General features: G+C 39.6%; 1 protein-coding gene across 1 annotated transcript in view; it reads right to left on the reverse strand.

Annotated features, from left to right (window-relative positions):
• PCSK2 (proprotein convertase subtilisin/kexin type 2) overlaps positions 1-19,522 on the reverse strand; it is a 267,953-nt gene that overhangs the window by 12,582 nt on the left and 235,849 nt on the right. Inside the window, exons 7-11 of the mRNA XM_073553798.1 lie at positions 17,752-17,840; positions 13,191-13,366; positions 11,675-11,890; positions 4,825-4,925; positions 2,614-2,841 (exon numbers count right to left, since the gene is read on the reverse strand). Of these exons, the coding sequence (XP_073409899.1) occupies positions 2,614-2,841; positions 4,825-4,925; positions 11,675-11,890; positions 13,191-13,366; positions 17,752-17,840 (810 nt within the window). The remainder of the gene's footprint in view (positions 1-2,613; positions 2,842-4,824; positions 4,926-11,674; positions 11,891-13,190; positions 13,367-17,751; positions 17,841-19,522) is intronic.

Raw genomic sequence — 19,522 nt, forward strand, 5'->3', positions numbered from 1 at the left:
GCTGTGTACCTAATCCTCTCCTGTGATACTTTCTGCTGAGCTGTGTATCTAATCCTATCCTGTGTGATAATGTCTGCTCAGCCGTGTATGTAATCCTATCCTGTGTGATAATGTCTGCTCAGCCGTGTATGTAATCCTATCCTGTGTGATACTGACTGCTGAGCAGTGTATCTAATCCTATCCTGTGTGATACTGACTGCTGAGCACTGTATCTAATCCTATCCTGTGTGATACTGACTGCTGAGCAGTGTATCTAATCCTATCCTGTATGATACCGTCTGCTGAGCAGTGTATCTAATCCTATCCTGTATGATACCGTCTGCTGAGCCGTGTATCTAACTCTATCCTGTGTGATACTGACTGCTGAGCCATGTACCTAATCCTATCATGTATGTTACTGACTGCTGAGCCATGTATATAATCCTAATCCTATCCTGTGTGATACTCACTGCTGAGCCGTGTATCTAATCCTAATCCTAGCCTGTGTGATACTCACTGCTGAGCCGTGTACCTAATACTATTCTGTGTGATATTGACTGCTGAGCTGTGTATCTAATCCTATCCTGTGTGATACTGGGCTCCCCCTGCAGTCTGTGTCAGAGGGTGGTCTGTGTTGGTGCGGTAATAAATTGTGTTATTTCCAGCTTTACAGAAGGACGATAACACCATAGAAATGATAAGAATAATAGGCTAAATTGTTGGGTGAATTGGAACGCGTGGGGTTAAAATTTCTCCTCACAACATAGCCTATGACGCTCTCGGGGTCCAGACGTGTGACTGTGCAAAATTTTGTGGCTGTAGCTGCGACGGTGTAGATGCCTATCCCGGACACACACACACACACACATACATACATACACACACACATTGAGCTTTATATATTAGATATAATGTTACATGACTAGTTTTTATAATACCCTTGTGTATTCCGCCATTCCTGTTCTAATTTTCCTATGTAGAGTATGTTCTGCGTTTGTTTTCCCCAGGTATTGCTATTTGCAAATAAATCTCTCACATCACTGCTGTTGTGAGCAGGTACAGTAGGTGAGGTGCACTCTCTCATTATATAGCAAAGATTATCTGGCGGTAAGTCACCTATAGGAATAAGATCATATTATTTTCGCTTTTGTGCTCTTACCCGTCTTTATTCTCCTCTGTTATGATCAATGTGTCCTGCTGCTTTTTCTGGCTAACCTTACTTGTATGAATTATTTTTATTATGTATATGTCTTTCTGTTCTTTTTATTCTCGAGTGTCAGAAATGTCAGTTTGCTTTCAATGCAGCATATTACATCAACCTGATTAACCCCTTCATGACCGGAGGTATTTTCATTTTTTGCATTTTTGTTTTTTGCTCCCCTTCTCAGAGCCATAGCTTTTTTAATTTTTCCATCAATATGGCCATGTGAGGGCTTGTCTTTTGCTGGATGAGTTGTACTTTTGAACAACACCATCAGTTTTAACATATTTTCTGATACCCGTAGCGTCTCCATTTTTCGTGATCTCAGGTTGAGTGAGGGCTTATTCTTTGCTCGCCAAGCTGACATTTTTGATGATACCTTTTCGGTGCAGATAAGATCTTTTGATCGCCCATTATTGCATTTTAATGCAATATCGCAGTGACGAAAAAAAAAGGAATTCTGGCATTTTCACTTTTTTTCTCGCTACGCCATTTGTCGATCAGCTTAATCCTTTTTTTATTGATAGATCGGCCAATTATGAACGCGGCGATACCAAATATGTGTATGTTTGATCTTTTTATTGTTTCATTTTGAATGGTGTGAAAGTTGGGGTGATTTGAACTTTTACATTTTTTATAATTTTAAAAACATTTTTTTTTTACTTTTGGCATGCTTCAGTAGTCTCCATGGGAGACTAGAAGCTGCCATAACCTGATCAGCTCTGCTAAAAACAGGTGATGATCTAATCGCCTGCATGTAGCAGAACTACCCACTTGCTATGACCACCGACCTCTGAGTGGCGCTCATAGTAATCCGGCAGTAACAACCATAGCGGTCAGCAGGAGACCTCTGGTTGACATGCCAACTCATCAGTGATCCTCGATCACGTGACAGGGGTCACCGATTGGTGGATTTCCAGCAGGCAGCTTTTAGCTGCATATGTCAGCTGTTCAAAACAGCTGAATGTGCCAGAAAAGATATGGGCTCACCGCCGGAGCCCACATCAAAGGGAGGGTGTCCAACTTCAGCGTACTATTACACCCGATGTCAGAAAGGGGTTAAATATCCCACTGGTGTGTTAACCAAAATGGTTTGACTATTTAACCGGACTCCTGACATCATTTTGAAATACCATGACCAAAGGTGCTTGATGATCCAGAAACGCGTCAGTGTCGCCATTTCTCTCAATTTACGAAATAATTGCTTTATTGTTGATTAACACCACTGAAGTTTATGTGAGTGATTAAGCTGAGAGTGCCAGTACTATTTTTTATGGAATGACTACTTCCTAAGGCCAATTTTTAAAAAAAAGTCCAAATTCCTCTTTAAACCACCCCACTGTTTTTCAATTGTTCACACTAGAGGGAATATCTTTCAGATAGTTGAAGAAATGGGTTTCCCAACAGCATGTAAAAATGGTTAAGTAACTTACCTTGGTTCTTGTACTGATCCTCCAATACAGTGAAATCTCTCAGGCACAGTTTTCCATTCTTGTGCCATCTTAACCATAGCACCAGCATCAAGGACGCCATAGCCGAATAAGTGGTTAAACTCCAATCCAACTCCATTCCTTCTCCACTTATGAACCTCATCATGAAGTTGGTTTCTTTTGGATGTCAGTACTGTTAGGTGTTGTAAATCTCTCCAGGTGAGACCTGGGCTATAATAATGCAAGGTGCATTACAATATAGAAATAAAATGATCAGAATACCTGATTCATCAACACATGACATATTAGATTTGAATAGACTTTAACTTATAGAGAGCAAAGAGCTCAGGTGTCAACCTCTATTTTTGTCAGGTCTTGTTCATGGAGGTAGAGGAAGTTAAGATATTCTATCTGAAGAGCTCTTACAAATTTATTTCTTTAACCCACTGATCACTATGTACTAAAATCACAGATTAAGGACTATTGATATATCATGACGACAGACAGTTTAGTCCATTTGCTGAATGACATGTAGACTAGTCCTTTTATACTATAACATGTGTCTTGTCATCTTGGTATCAAGAAGACAGATTGACGTAAACAGTGGTTGGAGGTCTTCTATATCAGGTTCAAGGTTCAAGAAAGATTTAGAAACAAATATGCATACTGTATATATCAAGTTAGTTATGTGGAAATCTGCTACATATTTCCCAACTGTCATGGCTCAGTTTGGGGATTCAATCCACTGACTTGCTGCTCCGCGGTTGGTTCTCCTGCCTGCTGAGCTACTACCTTTTCTTTTATGTCAAAATGCTGATAGTTTCAATTGTCTTTATTCCCCCTTCTTGGTTTGCTCCTCGCCAGGTGTTTTTAATTTTCCTGTTTTGGTCTGCCCTATCACATTCTGGGTTGGGTTTTATATGTTCACCCTTCACTGCACTTCCTTTCTGGCTATACCTCTACATTAACTTGGGTTTAAGAGTTTCAGCCCTTCAGCTAAGGAGTTTACCTTGCATGGTAAACATCAGCTGAATTCCTAGCATGAGTCTGTTTGCTTCCTTTCCCAGTTCTTCTTCATTTTACCTCTTTAGGTTTCTGGGAGGTTACACTTAATCCTTTTACTTTTGGCTCTCCTTAGCTTTCACTCTCTACCTTATAAGAGTGTGTTTTCAATTTTCTCATCCTGGGTCTTTGTATCTTCTTGTACATTTTCCTCTCCTCTTGTTGACAGTGTGTTTTGGCCTCCCCTCTGGTTCCTCAGGAGGTACAAGAAACCCCTTGATAGCCATTTAAATAGTTAGGTCCAAGGTGATGTTTTTGAGTTGTGTGCCTAGGGTCTTTCTAGTCAGTACCAAGACCAGTTGGGTATAGGTTCAGTGTCTCCCTTTTACAGGCCTTCCCTTTTTCCATTGCCTGGGAGTGTGTGTGTGTATTACATTCATAACACCAACATCATGCATGACTGTTGAATAGAGTAGCTACTGAAGAATACCAGGCTTACCCCACTTATAAAATAAAGTAAAGCCTCACAAATTGTTTGTAGTCCATTTTCTAGAATGAAAAGTGCTGAACAATGCTAAATAAATCTGTTGCACTTAAAGGGGCAACAGGACCACATATCACACCATCTTATCGGACATGTAAGGAATATCTTTTACTTTTTAGCCTACACGGTCAACAATACCATCTGTTAGACATGTCAAAATTTTCACTGTGTAGCATATACAATATGTCTTGCCATTATGGCTTTGATTTGAATGTAGTGTATTTTATACCTCCACCAATGCACAGTTAGCTTTGGGGAGGGAGGGTGTGAACACTTCTGCCCATTCAAGGGGCTGATCCCTGGAGAGGGAAAACGATAAGCCATATGTTTACTGAGAGAGTTGGTGCAGTGACGTTGAGAGGTGAGGATCTATTGCTGAGGTACTGTTGTCCACACATGGATAGGCTATGGAGTTTGGGGATCGGTTTCCGGTTAAGTCAGATATTTTTTACTTATTTGTTTAATTTTGTTCCCTTTGTCAACTTTTACAACTTGTGTGAAAATCTGATGTAATTTTAGTTCAAATTTATGCAGAAATATAAAAAAAAACTCTAAAGGGTTCACAAACTTTCAAGCACCACTGTACTGACGGCTCCTCTTTAAGAATTGTCTGTAGCCTACATTTCAGCATATTTACTGTCATATTTCCATAAGTAAGAATAACTTACTTTGCCTCTAGGGCTAAGGCAAACACCCCAGCTGCTTCTGGTGCTGCTGCAGATGTTCCCGAATGACGTAGTGTGCAGTTGCCATATAAATCCGTTGTCGCCTGAAAACACAAATTAAAAATTTATAGGTCACAAAATATGATGAAAGTCATATGACGCATAACTCATTGGGATGCAATGAAATATTTATCAAGCAAAGCCCTTTGTAAGATTGATTTAATCAAAATCTTTTCTCATCCCAAAGAATGGTCTGAATTTAATCTAACCACAGATCTGTGCCACCGAGCAAGATTTATCATCATCTTTATTTATAGAATCTAATTACCAAAAAATCTCCAAGGTAAATTTATCATACATATGTAATGCTGACTATAAGAACATTCATAATAAACCCCATCATGCAAAAAAGAATTGATCTTTACCGGTGAGAAATAAGAGTCCTGTTTCATATTGATCATCTTACAATGAACAAGATTTGGAATGTGACTCCTGCCATAGTCTTGACAATATATAATCCATATTTTTCTGACCATAAAGCTACATTCACACATTAGTGTGACACGTCCTACTGCTGTCCATTTTTTCATGGACAGCACACAGGCCAATAGAGTTTCATTGATCCACACATCACCAGTTTTAAGAATGGACCCGTGAGTCCCCCGTTCTCACGGCCTGTCCTATTTTCATCCGTTTTACGGATCAGACTCGGCCAGTAAGGTCTCTGAAGATCCATGCAAAACAAAAGATATACTCTGTACTGCAATGTTAATACAAATACAGCAAAAAGGGGATTTTAAAAGATAACTTTTAAATTAATAATAATAATTAATAATACTTTGATTATGAGAAATATCTTATTTTGTCTCTTGGGTGGATAATTGTGTGACTTCCAGAGACACCTTATTTATGCCAGTTCAGAGAATCTATAGGGTATTGTTAAAAAGAAGATGAGAGACACCAGACCCAACAATGCAGACGAGCTGAAGGCTGCTATCAAAGCAACCTGGGCTTCCATAACACCTCAGCAGTGCCACAGGCTGATCACCTCCATGTCATGCTGCATTGATGCAGTAATTGATGCCTAAGGAGCCCTGACCAAGTATTGAGTATATTTACTGAACATACATTTCAGTAGGACAACATTTCTGACTTTAAAATAATTTTGTCAAGCTGGTGTTACAAAATATTCTAATTTACTGAGATAATGACTTTTGGGTTTTCATTGACTGTAAGCCATAATCATCAATGTTCTGCCCATTTATGCTCAGTAAGAGAAGGTATTGGTAGTTTGACACTTGTTACAGCCCATTAGAGGTAATATGTTATCCTTTAGGGATGTTTATATATGTTTAGCACAATCTGGCAGCATTCTTACAGTTGCAGGTATCTTGCCCTTTAAGCATTGTGTGCTTGTGGGACCACTCGCTGCTCCTCTTAAGGCCCCGTTACATACAACGATATTGTGAACAATATCGTTGCAACGTCACCAGTTTGGTGACATTGCAGCAATGTCGAAATGACATCGTTGCGTGTGACACGTAGCAACGATCAATGATCAGTTGGCTGATCGTTAATCGTTGCCTAATGGTCTGGGCCATAAATCTATCGTTGATCTCCCGCTGGGCAGCACAAATCGCTGCATGTGACAGCAAGAGACTAATGATCAGCGAGCTCCCAGCGCCATACAGCAGACGCTGGGAGCTGGTAAACAGAGGGTAACTAAGCGACGCACTGCACTTAGTTACCCACTGTTTACCCTGGATACCAGCGTGCTCGCTGGTCCTGATCGGGTATCCAGGGTAAACAGCGGGTAACTAAGCGCCGCACGGCGCTTAGTTACCCGCTGTTTACCCTGGATACCAGCGTGATCGCTGGTCCTGATCGCTGATGAGTCTGCCTATGTGACAGCTCACCAGCGATCAGCTAACTATGTCCCAGCGATCCCATCCACGCCGGATCGTTGGTGGGATTGCTGGGACATTGATGCGTGTAATGGGGCCTTTAGAAAAAGAGAAATGTTTTCAGACATGCCTGGACTCTAAGCAGACAAGACACGTGTTTCTTGCTTCTGCTCACTTCTTACTACTATCCCCATCCTCCAGCGAATCCGGTGAGAATTGTAGTCCTGACTCTATGCTTATGTTAAAGCCTGTTTATATAAGTCATGTTGCAGTCACTTACAGAATTGTGTTAATAGCGGTGTATTGTGCTCTGTAATCCTCCATCATAGTTTGTAGTTCTTGCACTGTACACTGTCAGGGTTCCATGTTTTAGATACATATCTCTGTGTAGAATTGTGCTTTCTGTAATTAGTACTGTCATAGCTGTTTATGATTTTTTTTTCAGTGTACACCTTGTATTATCATTGCTGCTGGTTTCTGTGATGTGCCCAGTATGGACGGATACTATTTGTATTCTTATAGTTTTACCACACATTCATGTTCATCTTCATATCATCGCACCAATAAACCATATGACTACTGAACCTTACAGTCTGTTTATTTGGGATGTGAAGGAGGTTTAGCTGTATGCTGGAATCCACATAACCCCAGACGCGAAATAAACATGTGAAATAGATCACTCTCTTTGTAATGACTCTATATAATATATGGGTTTCACTTTTTGTATCGAAGAATTGAAATAAATTAACTTTTTGATGATATTCTAATTTTGTGAGATGCACCTCTACATAGGGTGTTGAATCTGCATTTTTTCTTGGTATTCGCAATGTTTTTATCACTCTCCTTGTATGTACAATTCTGGATTGGCTTTTTAAATTAATGAATAAAAGTTATCTTTCAAAATCGCTCCTTTTGTTATATATTATTTGAAATTTCACAAGGGCTTTATTAGTTATCCTCCTAGCTATCCATCTGTACTGCAATGTTCCATCCATATTTCATCTGTTTTTCACTGATTCGTTCTGAAGAGTCAATGGATATGTAAAAGTTCAGGCAGTTCACCTTATTCAGTCTCTTTTAACTTAAAAACACATGAAACTTTAGGACATATTCGAAATTAGACAGTGGAAAATAGGGAAAATATTTTATACTAAGGAAGCTGTAGGGGACTCAAGCTGTTTTTTTAAGAAGTTTTAAATGAATAGGGGAGTTACTGGTTTGAGACATGAGGATCAGAAAAGCAGACTGTCAGTCATTACATGTCTCACACTGATAACGCCCTCTTTCATTTAATATAAGCTCTGGAGGCAGGTTCTCAGGGAGATCTATGTCCAAGCCATATACAGTATCTAACCAGTTCATTTATATGGTAAGAAAAACTTGGATTTCTCTGGAATAAGGCATCAGATCACAGATATCAAAGTATCATTCAGTTTTCTATGACCTGCATGCCCCTGTAGACAACTTAAGAGAGTTGATCCTACTGTTAGATTCTCTTTGATTGCAAAGTTAATTCAGACATCAGATATCTGACACTACAATTGATTCAGACCCCATACAACAAATCTAATTCCGAACAAAAATGGAAAAATGAATTCAGATTTTCACTTCTGACTTCATACAGGAAAATAAGTTCAAAATCCAGACATCAGACCCCACAATTAATTCAAATTCCAGACCTTAAAATTCAGACCCCTAAAATAATTGAAACCTTAGACCAGATTGTTACATTATTCCGACTCCTGCATCACATCCTTTAATTAATTCAGACGACTCATATCAGTAAAGGTTAAAAATTGATCAATGTTTTTCACATCTATAAATGGTACATGGCATTGCATGATCCTTGCATCTGTTAGCTCCTTAACGTTTGTGATGATGAGTTTTTCCAGTCAGCTCTGAGTCTGAAGCCCCCATCCCCTGTGGCAGCAAGGATTAATATTATATTCACTGGGGACGCTAGCGTTTATTAGAAGAGTTGTCACATCTCAGTGCCTTCTGCAATGCTGCATTGTATATATCATATCTGGAGAAGTTGTTTTTTGTCTCTAACTTATGGCAACCAGTTGTAGGTGTTTTATGCAGCAGCAATAATGATGTGCTAACGTATTGCTATTCTTTAGTATTTATTGTAACAATTATAGACTATATATGTTTTTACATTTATTTAATGTCTTCAATACAGTTTGATTTTTAAGGTATGCTTTTAGTGATTATTAACTATTGATTTTTAATTATGTTCATGAATAAAGATAATTGTGAGGTTTTCATACAGTCTAAAAATTATATGGGTTTTCTACTAATTACAGTCTAAAACATAACCAATTTCATTTTGATCCTAACTTTTATACAATAATAGTAATGTAATAATCGTGTTTACACAATATTACAAGCAGAAACCTGGCAGGCTATATACTTCCCTCCAAGTTTTCACTCCTTTGGCTCACACTGAATAAAAGGTTGCAGTATAGTCAGTGGTTTTCACCCCCTTGGTATCATAATGCAAAAATAAGTGTCGTAATCTCACCCCCTTTAAACTTCATAGTCAATTACAGCCATCATGTGCCTGTTTTTGCTATGAACGAGCCCTTTTAAAGTATTTTCATCACAAGCTACTTAAAGATGTCCTATATCTACCTGGAAATCTTCATGAAGTGAAAAGAGACTAAATTATAAAACATTATAAAACTCAAAAATTCAGCGTATAATGTGGAAAACCAAAAAAAGAATCCTCTCAAATTTAGTGGTCATAAGCTCTGTCCCTTTAAGAAAAGGGAGTATGAAGTCCACTGTCTCACAATTTAGACAGCTGTGTGAGACTATCTGTTTCTGAGCTGGGAGATACCACTGGGTTTTTAGAAACTGGGAATGTGCACAAAGAGCTCCATATAGTATAATGGTCACAAAAAGTGTTCCATATAGTATAATTGGTCCCACATAGTGCTCCATACAGTATTATGGCCCCACATAGTGCTCCATACAGTTTAATGGCCCCACATAGTGCTCTAGACAGAATTATGGGCCCCACATAGTGCTCCATACAGTATAATGGCCTCACATAGTGCTCCATATAATATAATGGTCGCAAAAAGTGTTCCATATAGTATAATTGGCCCCACATAGTGTTCCATACAGTATAATGGCCCTACATAGTGCTCCATACAGTATAATGGGCCCCACATAGTGCTCCATATAGTATAATGGTCACAAAAAGTGTTCCATATAGTATAATTGGCCCCACATAGTGCCACTTACAGTATTATGGGCCCCACAATGTGCTCCATATAGTATAATGGTCACAAAAAGTGTTCCGTATAGTATAATTGGCCCCACATAGTGCTCCATACAGTATTATGGGCCCCACATAGTGTGCTATACAGTATATTGGCTCCACATAGTGCTCCATACAGCATAATGGCCCCATATAGTGCTCAATACAGTATAAAAGGCCCTACATAGTGCTCCATACAGTTTAATGGCCCTACATAGTCCTCAATACAGCATAATAGGTCTCACATAGTGCTCGATACAGTATTATTGGCCTCAAATAGTGCTTCATATGGCTGTTAAATAACAATATTCAGTATGAATCTAACTTCAGTCTCCTGATTGGAGGAAAATTTTCACCCAATTTGCGATCTGGGAGAATAAGGTAAAACAGACCAAATCCTGACAGATTTGAGCACAAGGCTTAACTTTGGCATTCAGATGCTATATAGAATCAATCTCCCACCTCACAGAGAAGAGATTCTAGCCAGATTTTGCTGTCACTCTAGTAAAGTAAAAATGAGTCTTGTATCCATGGAAAACTGAGGTATGGTAAAATCATTTGATTCGCTAATGATATGTATTTAATAGAAACCTTAGAATTTCATCTTCTGTCATGTTTTATGCTTTTCTCATAATCAATGGAACCACTTTAAGGCAGCGGTGCCATACAACTCCCATACACAAAAACATACAAATGCACACAGCATCAGACAGAAATGTCTGACCTCTGAAGCTTTGCACATTTTTAATTTCATAGTAATCTTTGTTGCGATTGATACAAACAGAACCCATCGTACGTAAGGTCTTATAAGTTACAGGTAAAGCAACTCATAGATTTTACTGTCAGCTACAAATAGGGATGTCTTCCACTGGGATTTTGACATGTATGCAACTGCATAAAGGCATAGTAAGTGGGTTTTTATTGCTTGTAAGGTGCTAAACTGAGGAATGTAATAGCTGATAATTACTAGTGGATAGTTAAAAAGACATAAAATTGGGTTCTATGATGATCCTTTGCAGTCTACAGGGTTCATATTGTTCCTGGACTGGGGCAGACTGCTGCTGTTTGTGTTATTCCGTGATTTCCAGCTACATCAGGGGTCATTATTGTGTCTACATCTATGTTTGGACCCACCAGAGGATCCTCTGGTACTCCAATGGACCTGTCCAACCTTGCACACATGCAACTACATATACATATAAATACTTATAGCGCTAGGTATAACATGGAGGCAACACTATGGGAAATGTATACCTGTTCCTGTAATAATGTATATGTATACCATTGAAAATGTCTACATGAACTATATAACTCTCTTATGCCACAGCTATTCCCAACTAATTTGCTACATAATAAAATAAATATATAATATATTGAGTAATATACTTGTAATTATTGAGGAATCACCCACATTACAGTTGTCTATAGAATGCTAAAATCATGAATAAAAGCCACACAATTTTGTGTTTCCAAGCTAAGTAACAGCTCCAATGAAAAGCAAATGATGTTTGGAGCGTTTAAATATTAATATTTTTCTCATCAGCGGCAGGGGAAGCATCATTGGGCTTTCTATCATTTCTAATGAGTCCTAACAAAAGAACATCTGCTGCTTCTATTGTGAGCCTGGCACTTGATGACGCCTCTGGGCACGCTCGAGAATTACAGTATTTGTACTTACCACGCCAGCTTCAGGATTCCTTTTCCTTCCATTGCTGAATGTAGAGGCTAATGTTGAAGAGCAGCTTTCATCATACAGCGCCGTCCGGCCGTCATTAATAGCAGAATTGATAGAGATGGTCCACATGCTTGATGCGTAACCATCGCAGTTACAGTCATCGTAGCTTCCACCATCCCCAGATGCCCACACGTAAATGCTGCCCTTCGCTCCACGACCCTGACAAAACAGCAGTTTTTTATAAAATATTAGGACAGTCGATCAAATTGTTATTGTGGTCAAATTATATCAGAACCCAAACCATGGACATACTGTATGGTAGAGAAGTCAAATTATTGACAGATCTTATGTAGCTTCAGAATGTGGTTCTGCATCTTGTACCCTTATGTTCGTTGTATTGGAGCAGTTCCACACTGGGTTCCAATGTTGTGTCTGCCCCTGGGTGCCTCTTGATCTAAATGTCATGATGCGGATAGATATTAATGGGTACCTACAGTTATAATGAAACGTTTAATTAAAGTGCTGGATAGTGCACAATAATTGTTTGTCTATATTCCTTTCACTGTAGATTCAGTAGCACTGATGTGGAGGATGCCTATATCTATGTGTTCAGCTAGTCTCCTAGGCTCCTATATCCAGTATAAGAACCAATCCTGTAGAATCAGGTAACACCCTAAAGTGATGGACCCAGTACTGGAGACAGCAGCCTAGGAGACAGAGTAGGACGCTCCACCTCTTTGTGCATAAATACTGTGTGAGAAGATAACAGAACAAAACATGGCCGGCCCAAACTACGATTTAGTGCACATTCACACATTAGTTTTTAGAACTGATGTGTGAATAGCATGTGTCTATTCCATTTAAACTCAATACATGCCCTATTCTCATCCGTTTTTTGTACATCATATCATTAGGGATCCATTAGAAATGGATAAAAAGCAGACCTAAAAAATAGCAGCAGTCCAATCTCAGTTGTATCACGTACTACATTACTTTGATTGAGGCATATTTGAAGAAACATTTGTCCTCATTTTTAACAAATTCACGGCCTTTATGTTCCTATTCATATTCGCACATCAAGGCAATCAGAACTTTTTTTTACAATAATGTGAATAGGTCAATAGTCAATTTAAAGTGTTGAGGAGAAACTATTCACAATTCTCCAAACACATTGCTGAGAGCTGGTATCAGTGTGGAAACAGACACACATGTAACATTTTGGGGGACCAAACTCCAACTTTCAGTCTTGGTCTTGGGACCAGTTCTTGTTTCGCACAGGGCAAAGCCTGCTGTGTTGGTAAATCACAAGTGTGCTCACTTCAATATCTAAGCCAATCCTGATCTCTGTCTATATATTGGCTGTAACACAATGTGGTGCACATACTGGAAGCCTGAGGCTGATAGGTTTACATATCTGCTGAGTGTCTATGTCAAGAATGGAAATAAAGTGAGGCAAAGAATAAACGGTTAACAATTTATTGGATGTTTGTTGAATCGGCTGGCAAACAGTTGCATTTACCTTGTTCACCCCATCTGCCATGGCCTGTAAAGTTAGTTCTCTTGGTCCATCCACTGTCTTGCCATCATCGGTGGGCCCCCAGCTGGCACTGTAAATGTCTATTACTTGTGGCATGTGACTGATAGATGAAGCTTCAATTATATCAGTCATAAAGGGTTGATCTAACATACGGATTCCTGTTATTAGAAAATATAATAGTTTTATTAAATGAATATATGGTAAATGATTTACAGCCATTGTTTAAATAGCTACAGCTTCTCATGTTTCCTTATCTTACGTCTCCATAGTGTACAATTGTAGACAAACCCTACATTATCTTTATATTGGACTGTCTCTGTCTATTCATCTACAGTATATCTCATGTAAGAGCGCAATTTCTGTAGTCTTCCATATCTAGCATGTCATGATTTATACAAACACTTTATCCCCATCATAAAGGATGCTCCTGTAATTGTTGCACATCTCAAAAAATGGATGGGTCCCTGCTTGGCAGACACCACTTTCTTCCTAGGGAACATGCACATGGTCCTCTTCAGGAGATTTGGAAGGGAAAGAATAATCAACAAGGATCAAGCTACATGAAGAAGAATGGTAGAGAGAAGAACTGAACCAAATTCATAGTTGCCAACCTTTACGGAAAACTATTTTTACGCATAATCAGATTATGCCCATTTCATTCTACACGCTATAAAAGTGCATTTTGAATTCAGGGCTCCAACTAATGATGGAGAATCCTGAGATCAAGTACAAAAACCCTTCAAGAAGTTTTTGGCAAAGCTCAAGAGCTCTTCTGGGAGACATCGCTTTAGTTCACGTTCAGATGTTTAGTATTTGATCAGTATTTTACATCAGTATTTGTAAGCCAAATCCAGGAGTGGGTGAAAAATGCAGAGGTGGTGACGTGTTTCTATTATACTTTTCCTCTGATTGTTCCTATATCTAATCTAAAAAAAAAAATTTTTCAAGTTCTGTAACATTCCTGGGTTTTCTTGAATGCTCTGCTATTTTGAGGTCTACCCACAGATTTTCAAAGATGTTCAGGTCAGGGAACTGTGAGGGTCATTGTAAAACCTTCAGCTTGCGTCTTTGGAGGTAGTCTATTGTGGATTTTTATGTGTGTTTAGGATCGTTATCCATTTGTAGAAGCATCCTCTTTTCAACTTCAGCTTTTTTACAGATGGTGCTATCTTTGCATCAAGAATTTGTTGAACTTTCATTGAATGCATTATTTCCTCTACCAGTGAAATGTTCCCTGTGCCATTGGCTGCAACACAACCCCAAAGTATGGTTGATTGGTCAAAGAGCCCAGGCATATGTGCACTGTAGTACTTTGCTCTGCCCTCAACAGGGTAGAGAAGTACGCCTGTGCAGGAGCAGGGTGCTGAGGATCCTGTGTGGATGATGCATGGACGCGTCATCCACACGAAGCAAGCAGGAGGACAGCGATCGAAAGAAGACGGGAGGACCAAGACCAGCGACACCCATCGGACCGGATCTCCCCGCAGGTGAGTATAATAAAAGTTATTTTTCTTCTCTTACAGGTTGGGTTGGGGGCAGATGTACAGCATTACAGAATGCTGTATATAAGCCCTGAAAGATGATGGATGTAACTTATATTGTCCAAAACTGGTGACAGGTTCCCTTTAATGGTTGGCAAGATGTTCTTTTCCTCAAATTCTGTGCCTTTTTGTCTCCGCATACCTTTGATTATTGTGGTCAAAGAGTTCTATTTTAACCTCATTGGTTCACAGAAATTGTTTCCAAAATGCATCAGGCTTTTTTAGATGTTCTTTTGCATACTTCTCAAGCTGAATTTTATGATGAAGATGCAGAACAGGTTTTCTTCTGATGACTCTTCCATGAAGGCCAGATATGTGCAGGTGTCTTTGAACAGTAGAATAAAGTACCATAACTCCAGAGTCTGCTAAATATTTCTGAAGGTGTTTTGAAGTCAAGCGTGGGTTCTAATTTGCCTATCTAGCAATCATATGAGCAGCTCCCACTGAAATTTTGCTTGGTCTTTCAGACCTCATCTTGACCTTAACTATTCCTGTTAACTTCCATTTTTTAATTACATTTCGAACTGAGGAAATGGCAACTTGGAAATGCTTTGCCATCTTCTTATAGCCTTCTCTTGGGCCTCTACCATTTTCATTTTCAGAGTGCTAGGCAGCTGCTTAGAATTACCCATAGCTGTTGTTTTTTGGCATATAGTTAGGGCAGGCAGGGTTTTTATAAAGCTGGGAAAGAGGTAACCGTAACAGGCTAATAAAGGTGTGAAACCTTGGTCAAAGTCATCTGAGCACTCAAACCTCCAAAGGTGTCCAAACTTTTGCATTGGCCCATTTTCCTTTTTGTAATTTTTCAAATGTAAAAGATGACTATATATATTTTTGCATTTCCACAAAAATTTTAAATAACCAATAAATGTCATTCAACTTCACAATTGTGTCCCACTTGTTGTTGATTCTTCACCAAAAATTTACATTTGGTATCTTTATGTTTGAAGCATGATATGTGGGAAAAGGCTGAAAAGTTCCAGGGGGCCGAATACTTTCACAAGGCACTGTACAGTACAGTGGGGAAAAAAAGTATTTAGTCAGTCAGCAATAGTGCAAGTTCCACCACTTAAAAAGATGAGAGGCGTCTGTAATTTACATCATAGGTAGACCTCAACTATGGGAGACAAACTGAGAAAAAAAAATCCAGAAAATCACATTGTCTGTTTTTTTTTCATTTTATTTGCATATTATGGTGGAAAATAAGTATTTGGTCAGAAACAAGCAATCAAGATTTCTGGCTCTCACAGACCTGTAACTTCTTCTTTAAGAGTCTCCTCTTTCCTCCACTCATTACCTGTAGTAATGGCACCTGTTTAAACTTGTTATCAGTATAAAAAGACACCTGTGCACACCCTCAAACAGTCTGACTCCAAACTCCACTATGGTGAAGACCAAAGAGCTGTCAAAGGACACCAGAAACAAAATTGTAGCCCTGCACCAGGCTGGGAAGACTGAATCTGCAATAGCCAACCAGCTTGGAGTGAAGAAATCAACTGTGGGAGCAATAATTAGAAAATGGAAGACATACAAGACCACTGATAATCTCCCTCGATCTGGTGCTCCACGCAAAATCCCACCCCGTGGGGTCAGAATGATCACAAGAACGGTGAGCAAAAATCCCAGAACCACGCGGGGGGACCTAGTGAATGAACTGCAGAGAGCTGGGACCAATGTAACAAGGCCTACCATAAGTAACACACTACGCCACCATGGACTCAGATCCTGCAGTACCAGACGTGTCCCACTGCTTAAGCCTGTACATGTCCGGGCCCGTCTGAAGTTTGCTAGAGAGCATTTGGATGATCCAGAGGAGTTTTGGGAGAATGTCCTATGGTCTGATGAAACCAAGCTGGAACTGTTTGGTAGAAACACAACTTGTCGTGTTTGGAGGAAAAAGAATACTGAGTTGCATCCATCAAACACCATACCTACTGTAAAGCATGGTGGTGGAAACATCATGCTTTGGGGCTGTTTCTCTGCAAAGGGGCCAGGACGACTGATCCGGGTACATGAAAGAATGAATGGGGCCATGTATCGTGAGATTTTGAGTGCAAACCTCCTTCCATCAGCAAGGGCATTGAAGATGAAACGTGGCTGGGTCTTTCAACATGACAATGATCCAAAGCACACCGCTAGGGCAACGAAGGAGTGGCTTCGTAAGAAGCATTTCAAGGTCCTGGAGTGGCCTAGCCAGTCTCCAGATCTCAACCCTATAGAAAACCTTTGGAGGGAGTTGAAAGTCCATGTTGCCAAGCGAAAAGCCAAAAACATCACTGCTCTAGAGGAGATCTGCATGGAGGAATGGGCCAACATACCAACAACAGTGTGTGGCAACCTTGTGAAGACTTACAGAAAACGTTTGACCTCTGTCATTGCCAACAAAGGATATATCACAAAGTATTGAGATGAAATTTTGTTTCTGACCAAATACTTATTTTCCACCATAATATGCAAATAAAATGAAAAAAAAACAGACAATGTGATTTTCTGGATTTTTTTTTCTCAGTTTGTCTCCCATAGTTGAGGTCTACCTATGATGTAAATTACAGACGCCTCTCATCTTTTTAAGTGGTGGAACTTGCACTATTGCTGACTGACTAAATACTTTTTTTCCCCACTGTATATATATTATATACAAAGGCAATGAGTCATCTTTAACTTTAGGCCTTTAAGAGATAACTTGAAAAACTTAATTTTCATCTTGCACTTAAATGTTTACAATAACAGTAATTTTGATCAGGGGTGCCCGAACTTTTACATTGCACTGCGTGTGTGTAGTGTATATACAGTATATAAACAGTACTAATGGTAATGATACTTAGCTTTTTATATATTCCTTCTATGTACAGTAGATGGCAATATAAACTAGAGCAAATAGAGCAAATCAAACAAAACAAGTACAATTGTATCTGTATACCATTATTGTGCTTTATCAACGTATCCTTTTGAAAGTAGAAAAAAATAACTGACATACAAAATATAAGTAGATTATACTATACCAGCAACTTTTGAGCTGTATGCGACTCCCACCCCACAAATATTGTTGTTTGCAGCAGCAGACACTTCTCCCGCACAGCGAGTCCCATGGCTGTGATACATGAGACAAAAACATAAGAAATATAGGTATATCCTAGATGGCGAGAGAGTTATTTACTGCATTACTAAATTAGGCTCATAGCACAACTGAAAAAATAAAGATTACGTAGAGGATGAAAATAAATAAAAGTGTACAGTCTTTTTTTTCCTTTATTGTATTTATTATATGTACTAGATTATGGCCCGATGCTATCGCATCGGGAGGATGCGATAGCATCACACCTCTTGCCATGTTAACCCTCAACACACACACTCCTCAACACACACTCCTCTCACCTTTCACCATCTCCACTCACTCTTTCACTCCACATAAGACCCCTTCTCTCACTCCGTCTCTCATACTCACGCCGTCATCGCCGCTGCTCCACGATCCCCGACATCTTCTTCCGCCGGCACCATCCTGGATCCAGACGTTGTCCACGCCGGCGACATGTTCTTGCGGCGACGCCATCTTGAGTATCGTGAAATCCCGCGATAGTCAAGATGGTGTCGCCGGAAGAACATGTCGCCGGCGTGGACGACGTCGGGATCCAAAATGGCGTCGACGAAATCTCGCGAGTTTTCGCCGACGCCATTTTGGATCCCGACGTCGTCCTCGCCGGCGACATGTTCTTGCGGCGACGCCATCTTGACTATCGCGGGATTTCGCCGATCCAAAATGGCGTCGCCGCAAGAACATGTCGCCGGCGTGGAGGATGTCTGGATCCAGGATGGCGCCGGCGGAAGATGATGTCGGGGATCGTGGATCAGCGGCGATGACGGCGTGAGTATGAGAGACGGAGTGAGAGAAAGGGTCGTATGTGGAGTGAAAGAGTGAGTGGAGATGGTGAAAGGTGAGTGGAGTGTGTGTGTTGAGGGTTAACATGGAAAGAGGTGTGCGGTGACGTCACCGGTTACAACTGGACGGAAGTTGTTACAACCGGAAGTTGCTTAGGGCATTTATTATTATAGATTCCTCATTCAGATGACCATTTTTCACTTTCCCATTCTGTGCTTTCCATGCATCTATTATACTCTATGGGGCCATTCACAGGTCAATATTTTTTGCAAATTGAGGATTTAAAAAAAATAATGGATCCAAAAAATGGGTCTGTGAAAAATTCAGACACTACAATGATGGCATTCTAGACTATTTACTAGGAGAAGCTTAAGAAATCTCCATCAGTTTTTAAGAAAAACTGGTGAAACACTGGTGGTAAAAGTGAAATAAGGACTCAAAATCTGATCCGCGACATGGTGGAAATCAGGTGTTTTACATTTTACATTCGAGACGATAATGGTCCTAGTACTGACCATAAGTTTCTGACTGCCGGTGGGTCTCCTGACTTTAACTTAATTTCCTCACATATGATTATGAAGCTGTTAAGTTCAGGTAAAGAGACTTGCAGCATTTTCTGGAAGGCACAGTCCATATTTGAAACGTGATAGAACTTAACCTTAGGGTGTGTCCACACATATAAGGATTGTTGTAGATCTTCTATTTAGGATTTTTGGGTGTAAAATCTGCAGCATCTTAGAAAATTCTCCTTCACACATTGCAGGGATTTTCCATGCAGAATTTAATGAGGTGTAGATTTTTTTACCACAGTATGTCAATTTTTGTTGCATATAAATTGTAGGTTTATTGTAAAACTTCCCCATTGAATTTGATGGAGATGTCAAAATCAGCAATAA

This window comes from Dendrobates tinctorius, unplaced genomic scaffold, assembly GCF_039654945.1.
Source record: "Dendrobates tinctorius isolate UK_male_01 unplaced genomic scaffold, ASM3965494v1 ptg000203l, whole genome shotgun sequence".
Taxonomy (NCBI): Eukaryota; Metazoa; Chordata; class Amphibia; order Anura; family Dendrobatidae; genus Dendrobates; species Dendrobates tinctorius.